The sequence below is a fragment of the Silene latifolia genome, chromosome 9 (assembly GCF_048544455.1).
Source record: "Silene latifolia isolate original U9 population chromosome 9, ASM4854445v1, whole genome shotgun sequence".
Taxonomy (NCBI): Eukaryota; Viridiplantae; Streptophyta; class Magnoliopsida; order Caryophyllales; family Caryophyllaceae; genus Silene; species Silene latifolia.
This window is the reverse complement of record NC_133534.1, coordinates 104,335,361-104,348,338: the sequence shown is the minus strand read 5'-3', so window position 1 is coordinate 104,348,338 and position 12,978 is coordinate 104,335,361. Positions and strand designations below refer to the sequence as shown.

The following is a 12,978-nucleotide window of genomic DNA, read 5'->3' as shown; positions in this document are numbered from 1 at the left end:
TTCAGACCCCTTGAGCCGCCTCGCGTCGCCATAGTCGTCAGGTTGTAATCTTCGATTGACCTGATGGCTATACTTTGACTTTCGCCTTGTCCAAGCCTCAGTCAAAGTGGGGGCTCTGTAGATACCTCATTTCTGCACCCCTCGCAAACCACCCGGTGATGATTGGGCCGCATGTTTGATACGCGGAACGATTTGTGACAGTTCGTAAGATTATCATCAAGTGATTGCTCAAATATTAATATCTACCTCTTAGTTGTCATCTACGCGCCGATACGGTCGTTTTGGCAGTAATTAGAGTACATTTGGAGTCCGGGTAAAAAAACCGTCTTCATTTCCTAAAACCGTCAAATCCCGAGTCAAGGCAATGTGCTTGTCCACCTAAGGTTAGGATGTCATAAAATGTTGAGATTATATCTCATTTTGAGTCTCATGTCACTTTATTAGGCTAAACTAAAAGTTGACGTTATAAAATGTGCATTTCATTTAGCTAAAATGATAACCCGACTTTTAGGCCCGTTTTACGAGGTCATAACGAGTTTTATGGGTCAGGCCTATTTCAGAGAAAGTTCTAGATCTCTTTCTTAGCTTTCCAACGCCACCGAAATCACCTTAATCCGAGTCTTGTAGAGAAAGTTATGCCTAAAATACGACAGGCTGTCAAACGCATTTTCTACGCGCAGAGGAACCTATCCGGGAAAGGACGCAGCAAGTGCTGCGCCTCTTCCAAGGGACGCAGCACCTGCTGCGCCTTTTCCCAGGGCTTTCTTTTTGTCCAATTTTCCGTGTTTAACCTAAGTCGGTTGTTTCCGGATCTTTCCTTCCGTATCCTAGTCTTACCATAATTCCTCTGTGTGATTAGTATAAATAGGAGCCTTCGTTCCTCATATTTCTCACGCGAGTGTCCGCCCTTCTCTTCTCCCTTTGCATTCTAGACTTCGTTCTTACTAATTGGCGCCTACGTGCTTGAACATTCGACCACGTAAGCTCGGATCCTTCCGGGTACCAGCCTCTCCGTTGCATGACCGACCAATTTGACCAACTACACTTAATCAACTTAATTTAATCAATCGTTTTCCTCTTACGAGGGCACTCTCTTTGCATTCGCGTCGAGCATTCACTAATCGATATCTTAGTCCTTCTCGTTTCGTCAACATGTAAGTCTGAGGGTGTAAATCCCTCCTTTATTTATTGTATTTTATTTATTGTAATCAATTATTGTAAGGTTTGTGTCGAAAATACCTCTTAAAACTGATTTCTAAAACCGTCTTTAAAACTCGCTTTTACGGATTTCCAGATGACGTCGAGAAAAGACGCAAAGCAACGCTGCGCCTATTCGAAGGAGCGCAGTTCCTGCTGCGCCTCTTCGTGAGGCTGCCGCAGTTCCTGCTTCTTTTCTTCTTCTTCGTCCTCTGTAAATTTTGTCTTGCTTTTGTTTATTTTGTTTGCTTGATTAATTCTTCGTTCACATGATAGTTTAATAATCATATGTATATAATCCATCATTCATCCACATGTTTAAATCATCATAAATCCGACTTAAATCCCAAGTAATTCATATTTGCGGGTTTTCGTCATTCAATTCAAACCCGGGTTGTAGAGATTCAATTCGTTCATATTGAGTTTCTGGAATTCGACCTTTGATATATTTTCATCTGTCTTTTGTCATATTTATCATTAATTCATCTTGTTCAACCTAATTAATTTGTTTAGTTGTTTATTAATCCCATTCATCATAATTTCATGTAATTAATTCGCTTACATCGTCTCATCCATGTTTTACTGTTTTCATGACCCATTCACATGTTAAATAACATATTAATCACTTTCATCCGAGTAAATAATTTAATCATCCTTTAAATTCATCAATTGACATTAACGGCTTGCAAATACGGCTTCACAGCCGGAATCGAGCCAAGAACAGACGCGCAAGAATCGCCGCGCCTCTTCCAGAGGGGGCGCAGCTACGATGCGCTGTTCCAGTTGAGCTCGTCTCTGAATTACGTTCCTGCTTGGACCTAGTTTGATTAGCTTACGTAATTAATTAACTAATATCCGTATTATCACCGACTTCGCTCGTTTTGTTAATTCTTTTGTTCTTTTATTTCTTTTTCTCAAATTATCCGTTTTAAAGGTATTTTCGACATAAATCGCCTATCCCAATGTAATTATTGTAATTTCTTTTATTGTAATTTATTCATTGTAATTTATCGCGTTTGTATGATTTATTTATGCTTTCACATGTCAATTAACATTAAATCCAACTTCGACCCAATTGTATGTTAAATTACGTGTCAACCGACTTAGTATTAAATCTTCACATGCTAGGATTAATCTATGGATGTTGCATTGCATGCATATAGCCGACGATATATCAAGTACGAATAACTTCCCTAATCATTAGTAGAGGCCGCTATCGAGGCGGGCGGGATTAGGTGTTCGATCAAAAGAGCTTCCTAATACGTACCCTCACCCCTTACTCCAGATATCTGTGAGCACCCATGTTCATTGGCATCCACGAGAGTCATTCTAGACATAGAATGCTAAGGGTAACGATTGCTTAGTGTTCATGTCACTACTTTGTGTCTTGACATGACACGAGGTATTCGAACGGTTCCAATTTCCCATAAAAATTGGTGGCGACTCCATACAAAATGCAAACGCTTGTTTTCGAGCCCCTTCACCAAGCGCCCCCGTGGGCGGCCCGCTGTCCACAGAATGTTGCTGAGATCAGGAGTTTTCTGGGTTTAGCTGGGTACTACAGACGGTTCGTGAAAGATTTCTCCAAGATAGCTAGACCTATGACCGCGTTGATGAGGAAAGAGAACAGGTTTCGTTGGGATGAGAGTTGTGAGACGGCGTTCCAAACATTAAAGGAGCGTTTGACCACAGCTCCTGTCTTAGCATTGCCTGAAGGGATCGAGAACTTTGAGGTTTATACAGATGCCTCAAAGAATGGGTTGGGATGTGTGTTGATGCATAACGGTAAAGTGATTGCCTATGCTTCTAGGCAATTGAAGCCTTATGAGGAGAACTACCCTACCCATGATCTGAAGTTGGGTGCGATGGTGTTTGCTCTCAAGATTTGGAGACATTACCTTTATGGAGCAATCTTTAAGGTATTTTCTGATCACAAGAGTCTCAAGTACATTTTCACTCAAAAGGAGTTGAACATGAGACAGAGGAGGTGGATGGAGCTGATTGGCGATTATGACATGGAAATTATCTACCATGAAGGGAAGGCCAATGTAGTTGTTGATGCTTTGAGTAGGAAGAGTGTACATTCTCGTGTACGTGACTCTCTATCTTTGATGAGGCTGAGAGATGAGGTAGCGAGGTTTGGGATACATATGATGCAGAAAGGAGATGCCATGGGCGATATGACAGTGCAGCTCGAGTTTTATGATGACATTCGAGGTAAACAGGCGTTGGATCCTAAGATAGTGGGGTGGAGAAAGGGACAGTGTCCCGATTTTCTATTCATACAGATGGTAGTTTGAGGTTTGATGGTAGGTGGTGTGTCCCTAATGATGAGGAATTGAAAAAGACTATCATGACAGAGGCACATTGTACACCATATTCAGTACATCCAGGTGGTGACAAGCTATACAAGGATTTGAAGAAAACGTTTTAGTGGCCTGGGATGAAGAAAGAGACAGCTGAGTTTCTGTCCCGTTGTTTGACATGCCAAAGAGTTAAAGGGGAACAGCGACGACCACAAGGTAAGATTCAGTCTTTAGAGGTACCTGAGTAGAAGTGGGAATCCATTTCCATGGATTTTATCGTGGGTTTTCCAAAGAGTAAACAAGGTAACAACATGATTTGGGTAATAGTGGATCGATTGACCAAGTCAGCTCACTTTGTTCCAATGAAAGATACATGGACTAAAGCACAATTGGCTATGGCTTATCGAAAGAACGTGCTTAAGTTACATGGAGTCCCTAAGGACATAGTGTCTGACAGAGATGCGAGGTTTATATCAAGGTTTTGGAAAGAGTTGCAGGAATCGTTGGGAACAACTTTGAAGATGAGTACAACATTTCATCCTGCGACGATGATGGGCGATCGAGAGAACAATCAAGACTCTTAAGGATATGTTGCGAGCTTGTGTGATGGATTTTGGTGGTAGCTGGGAACAGAGGTTGGACTTGATAGAATTTTCTTACAATAACAGCTACCACACTAGTATTGGTATGGCACCGTTTGAGGCTTTGTATGGGAGGAGATGTAGGAGTCCAATTTGTTGGGACGATAGTCTTTGCAAAGTGGTTTTAGGACCAGAGATGGTGCATGAGATGGTGGAACAGATTAAGATGATCAGGGAACGGATGAGAGCAGCTCAGGATAGGCAAAAGAGTTATGCAGATCTACATCGCAGGGACATAGAGTTTCAAGTGGGGGACAAGGTTCTTTTGAAAGTGTCTCCTATGCGTGGGGTTATGAGATTTGGGAATAAAGGCAAGCTAAGTCAGAAGTTTATAGGGCCTTATGAGATCTTAGAGCGAGTAGGGGAAGTTGCATATCGTCTGGCTTTACCAGCGGCGTTAGAGAGAGTGCATAACGTGTTTCATGTATCGCAGCTGCGAAAGTATGTGAGTGATCCGTCACATGTGTTAGAGGCAGAGAACTTAGAGCTAGATGAGTCCTTATCATATCTTGAGGTGCCTAAGCAGATTCTTGACCGAAAGGTTAGGAAGACTAGGAGTGGTGAGACAGTTTTGCTTAAGATCCTTTGGTCTAACCACAAGACTGAGGAAGCTACATGGGAACCAGAGGAAGCTATGAAAGAGCGATACCCTTTTCTGTTTGATCAGGTATGTATGGTTACGGGGACGTAACCTTGTTTCTTTTAGGGGGGTAGGAGATGATCGCAAAGAGTTTTTAAGAGTTTTATACCCTTTTTGTATGTTGTGTCGGTATGTTTGTCGGGATGAGTTGGGCTAGTACCATGTTTTATGTTGAGTTTTGTTTTGGTAGTGAGTCGGAGGCGTTGGGGGAGTACCTTTGTTTAGTAGTGGTTTGAACTTCGGGGACGAAGTTCTTTTTAAGGAGGGAAGACTGTAATACTCCGTATTTATGAGTCTTCGGGTACTCTATCGAGTAGGCCTTACTCTGTCGAGTAAGGGTAAGTTGCGTTTTAGAAAAGTTTCTGACCTGATGGGTACTCGATCGAGTAACTAGGATACTCGATCGAGTAAGGGGGTACTCGATCGAGTACCGTGGGTACTCGATCGAGTAGCCGGTTTTCGGGGAGTTTTTCTCGGGTTTTGTTAATTATGCGATTAAGATATATAACCTTCGTCGTCACTATTCTAAACACTTTTGCAAAACCTAATTTACTGTTAAAGAGGGAAAGCAAGTACGTTCTTAATCCTAATCGCATCGTTAGCAAATCCCGGAGTTTGGAAGGTCGGTTCTCATCGTTGGTTATACCGTTGAGATCCTTGCGTCGAGGGTAAGATCTATGTACCCTTTTTGTTGTCTTTCCTTTGTTTTGGTTAAACCCTAATATAGGGATTTGGGGGTTTTTGAGTAGTATGTGATTTGGTAGCATTTGCATGTTGTATGATAGGAGGAGGTTTCGTAGAGGAAGCTTTTTAATACAGCAGTAGAGACCGTCTGATAGTGTGCTTTCCAGGTAGGATTTCCTACTCAGTATTAGTCCCATAATGGGATGATTGTTGATGTGTTGAGATTGATTGTTTGATATAGTAATTGTATTGTGACGGTTGTGATTGTGATTGTGATTGTGGTCTCTGGTTCTCGAGGCGTGTCCTCGGCTGAGTGAGGTCACTTGCGGGAGTGGCTTCACGCCCTAGTTTCGCCTTCTGTGGAACCCGCCACAGAAGGGATGTGCACATTAATGGACAGGGTTATCGCTCATTATGAGGAGCGGGGATTTGGTGGGTACGGCTGCGGTCCCCCACCGGTGGTCGGTCCAAAGGGACGATCGGTGATTGAGATGATTGGAATTGGCTAGACTGTGTGTGTGTGTGACAGTTAAGCTGTCTGTTTATCTTATTGTTGATATATATTGCGTTGTGTGATTAGTACTGACCCCGGTTGTTGTTTTGTAAACCTGCGGTGATCCATTCGGGGATGGTGAGCAGATATTGAGCAGGTATGAGATGAGTACTGGGATAGCTGGGATTGCCACGATATGATGATAGAAGTCTTCCGTTGTAGCTTAGTAGTTTCTTTACATTTCAGTTAGAACAGTAAACAGTCAGTTTGAGATCATGTATTATACTTTTGGTTTTGGTTTCGAGATTGTAACCTTTAACTAAGTATTTTTATTTAAACGTTGTTTCTTTATTGTTTATTTGATTATCATTGCCTCGGGTAACCGAGATGGTAATACCTCCATACCTGAGTGGTCCTGGTAAGGCACTTGGAGTATGGGGGTGTTACATAACGACTTGTCATGCTCAAGGCATATGCAACGTCGGGACGAGTGCAAATCATAGCATACATGATAGACCCAACAGCGGAAGCATAAGGGACAGTCTTCATGTGTTCATTTTCCTTAGGGGTAGAGGGAGACTGTAACCTGCTCAAGTTAATCCCTTGGCCCATAGGTAGAAATCCTCTCTTGGAGTCTTTCATATTGAACCAGTCAAGAACTTTGTCAATATAAGCTTCTTGACTCAATGCTAGTATCCTCTTAGACCTATCCATATAGATCCGGATACCTAAGATTCGTTGTGCCTCTCCCAAATCCTTCATCTGGAAATGTTTCTCTAGCCACTCCTTTACGGAAGTGAGCGATGGAACATCATTCCCGATGAGCAATATGTCATCCACATATAGGACAAGGAATGTAACCTTACTCCCACTAAACTTCATGTATAAACACGGTTCTTCCACACTTCTAGTGAGACCGAATTGTTTAATAACATGATCAAAGCGATGATTCCAACTCCTAGATGCTTGCTTAAGACCATAGATGGACTTCTTAAGCTTAAACACCTTCTTAGGGTTAGATGTATCCACAAAACCTTCAGGTTGTATCATGTACACCTCTTCTTCTAGAATCCCATTCAAGAAGGCGGTTTTGAAATCCATTTCCCAAATCTCATAATCATGAAATGCGGCAACCGCTAAGATTATCCTAATGGACCGAAGCATAGCGACTGGAGCGAAGGTTTCGTCATAGTGTAAACCATGAACTTGGGTGAACCCTTTTGACACCAATCTAGCTTTGTAAACATCTACATGTTTATCCACGCCGAGCTTAATTTTATATATCCATTTACACTGAAGGGGTCGCACTCCCTCAGGTAAATCCACCAAGTCCTATACTTGGTTTTCGTACATGGAATCCATTTCGGATCGCATGGCTTCTAGCCAAAGCGAGGAGTCGGGACTAGACATGGCCGATTTGTAGGTAGTGGGTTCATCACTTTCCAAAAGTAACAAAACACCATCCTCTTCGATGTTACCAAGGTAGCGGTCAGGTGGATTAGAAATCCTACTAGACTTTCTAGGAACAATTATCGTTTCAGAGGAAGAGGGAATGCTATCCTCCACGTTCTCCTCTACCTCATTCTCGGTTTGTGGCTCTCGAACTTTGTCAAGTTCAAATTTTCTCCAACTCTGTCTCCTAGAAATAAACTCCTTTTCTAGGAAGACAGCATCACGAGCCACAAACACTTTGTTCTCGTGGTTATTGTAGAAGTAATAGCCACGTGTTTCCCTTGGATATCCTACAAAAAGACATTTATCAGACCTAGGTGCAAACTTATTGTCAGACTTGATCTTGACGTACGCTTCGCAACCCCAAATACGCATGAATGACAAATGAGGGACTTTCCCTGTCCATATCTCATATGGAGTCTTATCGGCCGCTTTTATTTTTGGTGAAATGTGAGCCTTTTTGTATTAAAATCATAAACCAGTTACAACACTTTCAACTTACTTGAAGTTTCTCAAAAACTAAGCTAAGTACAAAAAGGACAACGAACATTAATCATACTTAGCCAACTACAATCACTAGGCATAGAGTTATTACATAATTGCTTCACTAATCGTCCATGTACTTGATGTTGAATCATTGAAATCAGTATACCAGGCCGTCTGATAACATAGTCCAGCCTACCAAAATTTCTTTCCATCCAAATAGCATACCAAGTAGCCATTTTGACTACTCTGCATACTCTCCTTTGCAGCTTAGAATAGGAAGAAGAGCTCCCATTGAGCTTCAGCTGCAGCCAATGCTCCAATCCCATAATTATCCTTGAGGAATAAGCACAATCCCAAAACAGATGGTCATGTGTTTCCTCCCCCATCTCACAAAGAACACATCTATCAGTAGTACTCAATCCAAGCTTAAACAGTTTAGATCTAGTATTCAGAGCCTATCTATGAATAAGCCAACCAACAAAAGCATGTTTTGGGAGAATCCAAGAGTCCCAGAGATCATGATACCATTGAACAGGTGGGTGTCCTCCCTGTAACCAATGATATCCAGCCCTAATAAAATAGTCACCAGCAGAGGCAATCCTGGAATTACCCTGAAAACCACTAGCCAAGCACTCCTTAACCCTGCATATATTCCTAAAGTTCCAACTAGAATCAGGAGGAGGGTGATAAGTAGCCCAGTCAGCACCCTTAATATAAATGTGATCAATCCAAAGTACCTAAAGTCTGTCTGCTTTTGTATATATCCAGTTAACTAACTTTCCCACACTAGCTATGTTCCACACCCCAGAATCTTTTATACCCAGTCCACCTTCTTTTTTACTACAACAGATATTATGCCAAGCAACCAAAGGTGCCCTGTTATATTCAGCCCCCCCACACCATAAGTAATTCCTAGAAATGCCTTCAATTCTGTTAATAACACCCTTAGGAATTAAGAAAATGGAAGCCCAATAATTGTGTAAGGTATTGAAAATAGAGTTGATTAGGACTAACCTACCAGCATAACTCGGTTTTTTAGCCCCTATTCCTCTAACTTTAGACACAATCTTCTCCAGAAGGATATTGCAGTCAGATCTGGTTAATCTGCCAGGTTGAATAGGTATACCAAGATATTTAAACGGCAGCTTACCCTCCTAGAACCCTGAGACCTGAGTGATATCCTGTTTCAGAGCATCAGACACCTCATTGAAGACAACCTCTGACTTAGAAGCATTTACTTTGAGGCCAGAGGGAGCAGAGAATGTAGCAAGAACTCTAAGGATGAGCATGATGGACTGCACATCCCCTTTGCTGAACATTAGGAGGTCATCAACAAAACGTAAGTGAGTCAACCTTAGGCTCTTACATAAAGGGTGGAATCTGAATACCACTTTCTAGTAGCAAACTCCATTAGCCTAGAAAGGTATTCCATGCAAATACAGAATATAAGGGGAGAGATAGGGTCTCCCTGTCTAAGGCCTCTCCTACACATGAAGTAGCCAAAATGAGCACCATTCAGATTAAGAGTATAGGTAGGAGTAGAAATACAAAGCATTATCATCCTCCTAAACTTTTCAGGAAACTAAAGAGCCTCCAATATCTGATCTACAAACACCCATTCAATGGAATCATAAACTTTCTGGAGGTCAAGCTTAAAAAGACAACGAGGAGAAGCTTTGCCTCTGTGATACTGCCTGATAAGATCCTGGCAAATCAAGATATTTTCTAGGATGCTCCTCCCTTTAACAAATGCTCCATGGGTCTTGCAGATAAGATCAGGTAATACAGGAGCCAGTCTAGAGCAAATAAGCTTGGATATAACTTTGTAAATAACATTGCAACAAGAGATAGGTCTATAATGCTTCACACTAACAGGCCTATCAACCTTGGGGATTAAGGTAATAATAGTAGCATTGATTTGTGTCAACAGCTTGCCAGTGTCTAAAAAATTAAGAACAGCTCCACATATATCAACACCCACAATGTCCCAAGCATCCCTGTAAAACTGACTAGTGTATCCATCAGGGCCAGGGGATTTACTAGGATGAATACTAAATAGACACTTCTTTACCTCATCAGCAGTGATAGGGCTATTAAGGAGAAGACAGTGTGCTTCAGAGCAGCAAATCCCTTTTCTAACCACATTAAAGTTAACAATATCAGTAGTCTTCTGAGTACCTAGTAGCTCCTGATAGTAGGCCAAAAAAGCATTCTGAATTGCATCCCCTTCAGTACAAAGACTACCATCTTTGTCTTCAATTTGAAAGACCTTGTTCATCATCACTCTTTTCTTAATAGAGTGGTGAAAGTATGAAGTGTTAAGATCCCCCTCCAGAGACCATTGCACCTTAGCCTTCTGAATCAAGAAACTGTCTCTGGCAGCAATAAGGTCCTTAAGATCATGAGCTAAATCCAATTCTTGTTGCAGCAGATCAGCATCACTTGGATTATCAATGAGAGCCTTCTGAATGCTCTCCAGAGCAAGACTAGCATTGTTTTTGTTGTTCTCAATATCTGAAAAGCACTTCTTGTTAAGGGCTTTAAGGATAGGTTTCAAAGCTTTAAGCTTCTTTATAACTCCAAACATTTTAGTACCCTGATAATGTTGTGACCAAATACCAGAAACTACAGTCTTAAAAGTTTAGGGCAGTCCCCCACATGTTAAAATATTTGAAGCTTTTCATTCCAACAATCTCAGCATTCCTGTCCATAATAGTACATGGACAGTGATAAAAAAGTCCCTCAGGATGGAAATGAGCAACACTGTCATCAAATTGGTCAAACCATTCCTGATTACCCACATCACGATCAAGCCTACTATACACCCTATCCTGGGGGGCCTGCTTATTAGACCATGTAAAAAGAGCACCAGTAGCAGGCATATCCTCCATACAACAGATAGACACACAGTCTTGGAAGTGTTCCATCTCAGCATCAGAGGTGTTCCCACCCAGTCTCTCAACAGGACTGAGGACAGTATTAAAATCACCAAGCGAAAGCCAAGGCCTAGTACAATCCTCAGAAAACTTCTTCAAAAAGTCCCATAACTCTAGTCTATCATTTAACCCATTATGAGCATAAATAATAGTAAGATAAAACCTATTATTATCAGTTTGGGATTGAACCAGCATATGTATATGTTGTGCACTATAGGACAAAAATTGGATATCAAACATACTAGGCTTCCACATAACCCAAATTCTACCACCTTTGTGTCAGCTGCAGTTAGTGGATACACTCCAACCATCACAAATAGAGGAATTTTTCCTCAGGAGACTCCCAGGTTTCAATTTAGTTTCAAGCAAACCAAATAAACCCACCCCATTATTGTGCATAAACCACTTCACCACACGCTGCTTATTCAGGTCATTTAGACCCCTAACATTCCAAAAACCTAAGCTATGCATTAGTATGAGGGTCAGGGGGATCCTTTCCACTTTCTACTACTTCCCCCTGAGTAGCATTGTTACTCTTTAAGGCGTCCATAAAAGTATAAGGACTGAATCTGCCAGATAACCTCACACCAACTATCCCATCCTATCTATTCATACGCATAATCTAATTTGCTGGGATAAACTTGATTGCAGGAATAGATCTAATACTAGCCAAAGGAGGGAAGTTAGCTGGTAACAATGAGGGAGGGGTCACAACATAAACAGGGTCCTTCTGAGTTTTCTGCAAGGGTCTCCAAATTTTCTGCTGCTTTGGAGGAGCCTTATATTTAGCCTTCCTCCTATCAGTCTTCCTGCATTGGGTAGAATTATGCCCAATTCCATTGCAACTTGTGCAGGAGATAGGCCTCCACTCACACTCAACTTTAACAGACACCAAATGACCAGACTCATCCAAGAATTTAATCTGTTCAGTCAACTCCTGATCCATAGGCAATTCAACCATAACCCTAGCATAACTCAACCTAACTTTGTCATGAGTTTCAGCATCTAATTTCACATAATTACGAACAAGACCAGCAATTTTAGGGAGGCAGTTCCCCCAAAATTTCAATGGAACACCATACAACTTGATCCAAACAGGAACTACTGCAACTTTTTCCTTAACTAACTCCATATCCAAGGTCCATGGCTTAATAATGATGGGTTTGTTATCAAACATATAATAGCCAGAACGAAGTAACGCTTCTTTACCTGATTTTTTAGTAAGCCTTACTATGAAGACACCATTGTCAAGGAAAGAAACCCTATCAATTCTAAATTGATCCCAAGCATTATAGACATAATTTTCAACAATATCCCAAGGTGGGTTAACACCCAGAATGTAACACATAACAGACTGGTTCCAGAATTCTACCTCAGGTTTAACATCCTCTGTTGTAAACTGAAGCAGTTCAGAAGTGTCCTCCTCTTCTAAAATCGTCTCCATAACTGGGACATCCTTTCCACCCTGCCGAAGATACCAGTTATCCGTCACAGCCACTTCCCCTTCATTCAAATTCAAGACTAGCACACCCTGAATATCGTTGATAGCTCTAGTTTTACCAGTATCTAAAGATGAAGGACGAGGAAAGCTACAACCTTTAGAGCCGCCATTAGTTGGGGATTGTACAATCGAAGCTTTAACAGAATTTAAGGAATTTTTAGTAGCTAAATTTAATAGACTGAATCGATTTTGTGAAAATTTTAGCGCCGTCATGATTGTTGTAGACGAAGAAGATATTTAGGTCATGAATTTTAGGGCTTTTCTCTCTCTAACTTTCTCTCTCATGATTGTTCTTTTTTATTATTAAGTAATTCAAGTTTATTATATTGTTTATCGGCCACTTTAGTCGGGCTTCGATTTAGTGAAAATATTGCAGACAAGAGGGCAAAACCCCAAAATGAACTAGGAAGCTCAGTTAGACTCATCCTAGACCGAACCATGTCAAATAAAGTTCGGTTTCTCCTTTCGGCCACACCATTTAATTGTGGTGTGCCAGGAGGAGTCCATTGTGATACTATACAACAATATTTTAGGTGTGAATCAAATTCAGAATTTAGGTATTCACCACCACGATCGGATCGTAGTGTCTTAATCCTTTTATCCAATTGGTTCTCTACTTTATTTTGAATTTCTTTGAACTTG

The 12,978-nt window shown here is 41.2% G+C and overlaps 1 protein-coding gene across 1 annotated transcript; it reads right to left on the bottom strand.

Annotated features, from left to right (window-relative positions):
- Nucleotides 1-8,354: 8,354 nt before the first annotated feature.
- On the bottom strand, nt 8,355-9,454 carry LOC141601436 (uncharacterized). Its single transcript, XM_074421723.1, has 5 exons — nt 9,288-9,454; nt 9,061-9,210; nt 8,918-9,003; nt 8,720-8,829; nt 8,355-8,606 (listed from the first exon to the last, which is right to left on the bottom strand). The coding sequence occupies exons 1-5, from the start codon at nt 9,452-9,454 to the stop codon at nt 8,355-8,357; spliced, it is 765 nt and encodes a 254-aa protein (XP_074277824.1).
- Nucleotides 9,455-12,978: the final 3,524 nt, after the last annotated feature.

Coding starts and splice junctions, on each gene's coding strand:
- LOC141601436 (XM_074421723.1), bottom strand. CDS start 9,454: ATGCTTTGTATTTCTACTCCTACCTATACTCTTAATCTGAATGGTGCT. Junction 9,004..9,060: donor GATATCACTCAGGTCTCAGG/GTTCTAGGAGGG, acceptor TCAACCTGGCAG/ATTAACCAGATCTGACTGCA. Junction 8,607..8,719: donor TAAAAAAGAAGGTGGACTGG/GTATAAAAGATT, acceptor ATTTATATTAAG/GGTGCTGACTGGGCTACTTA.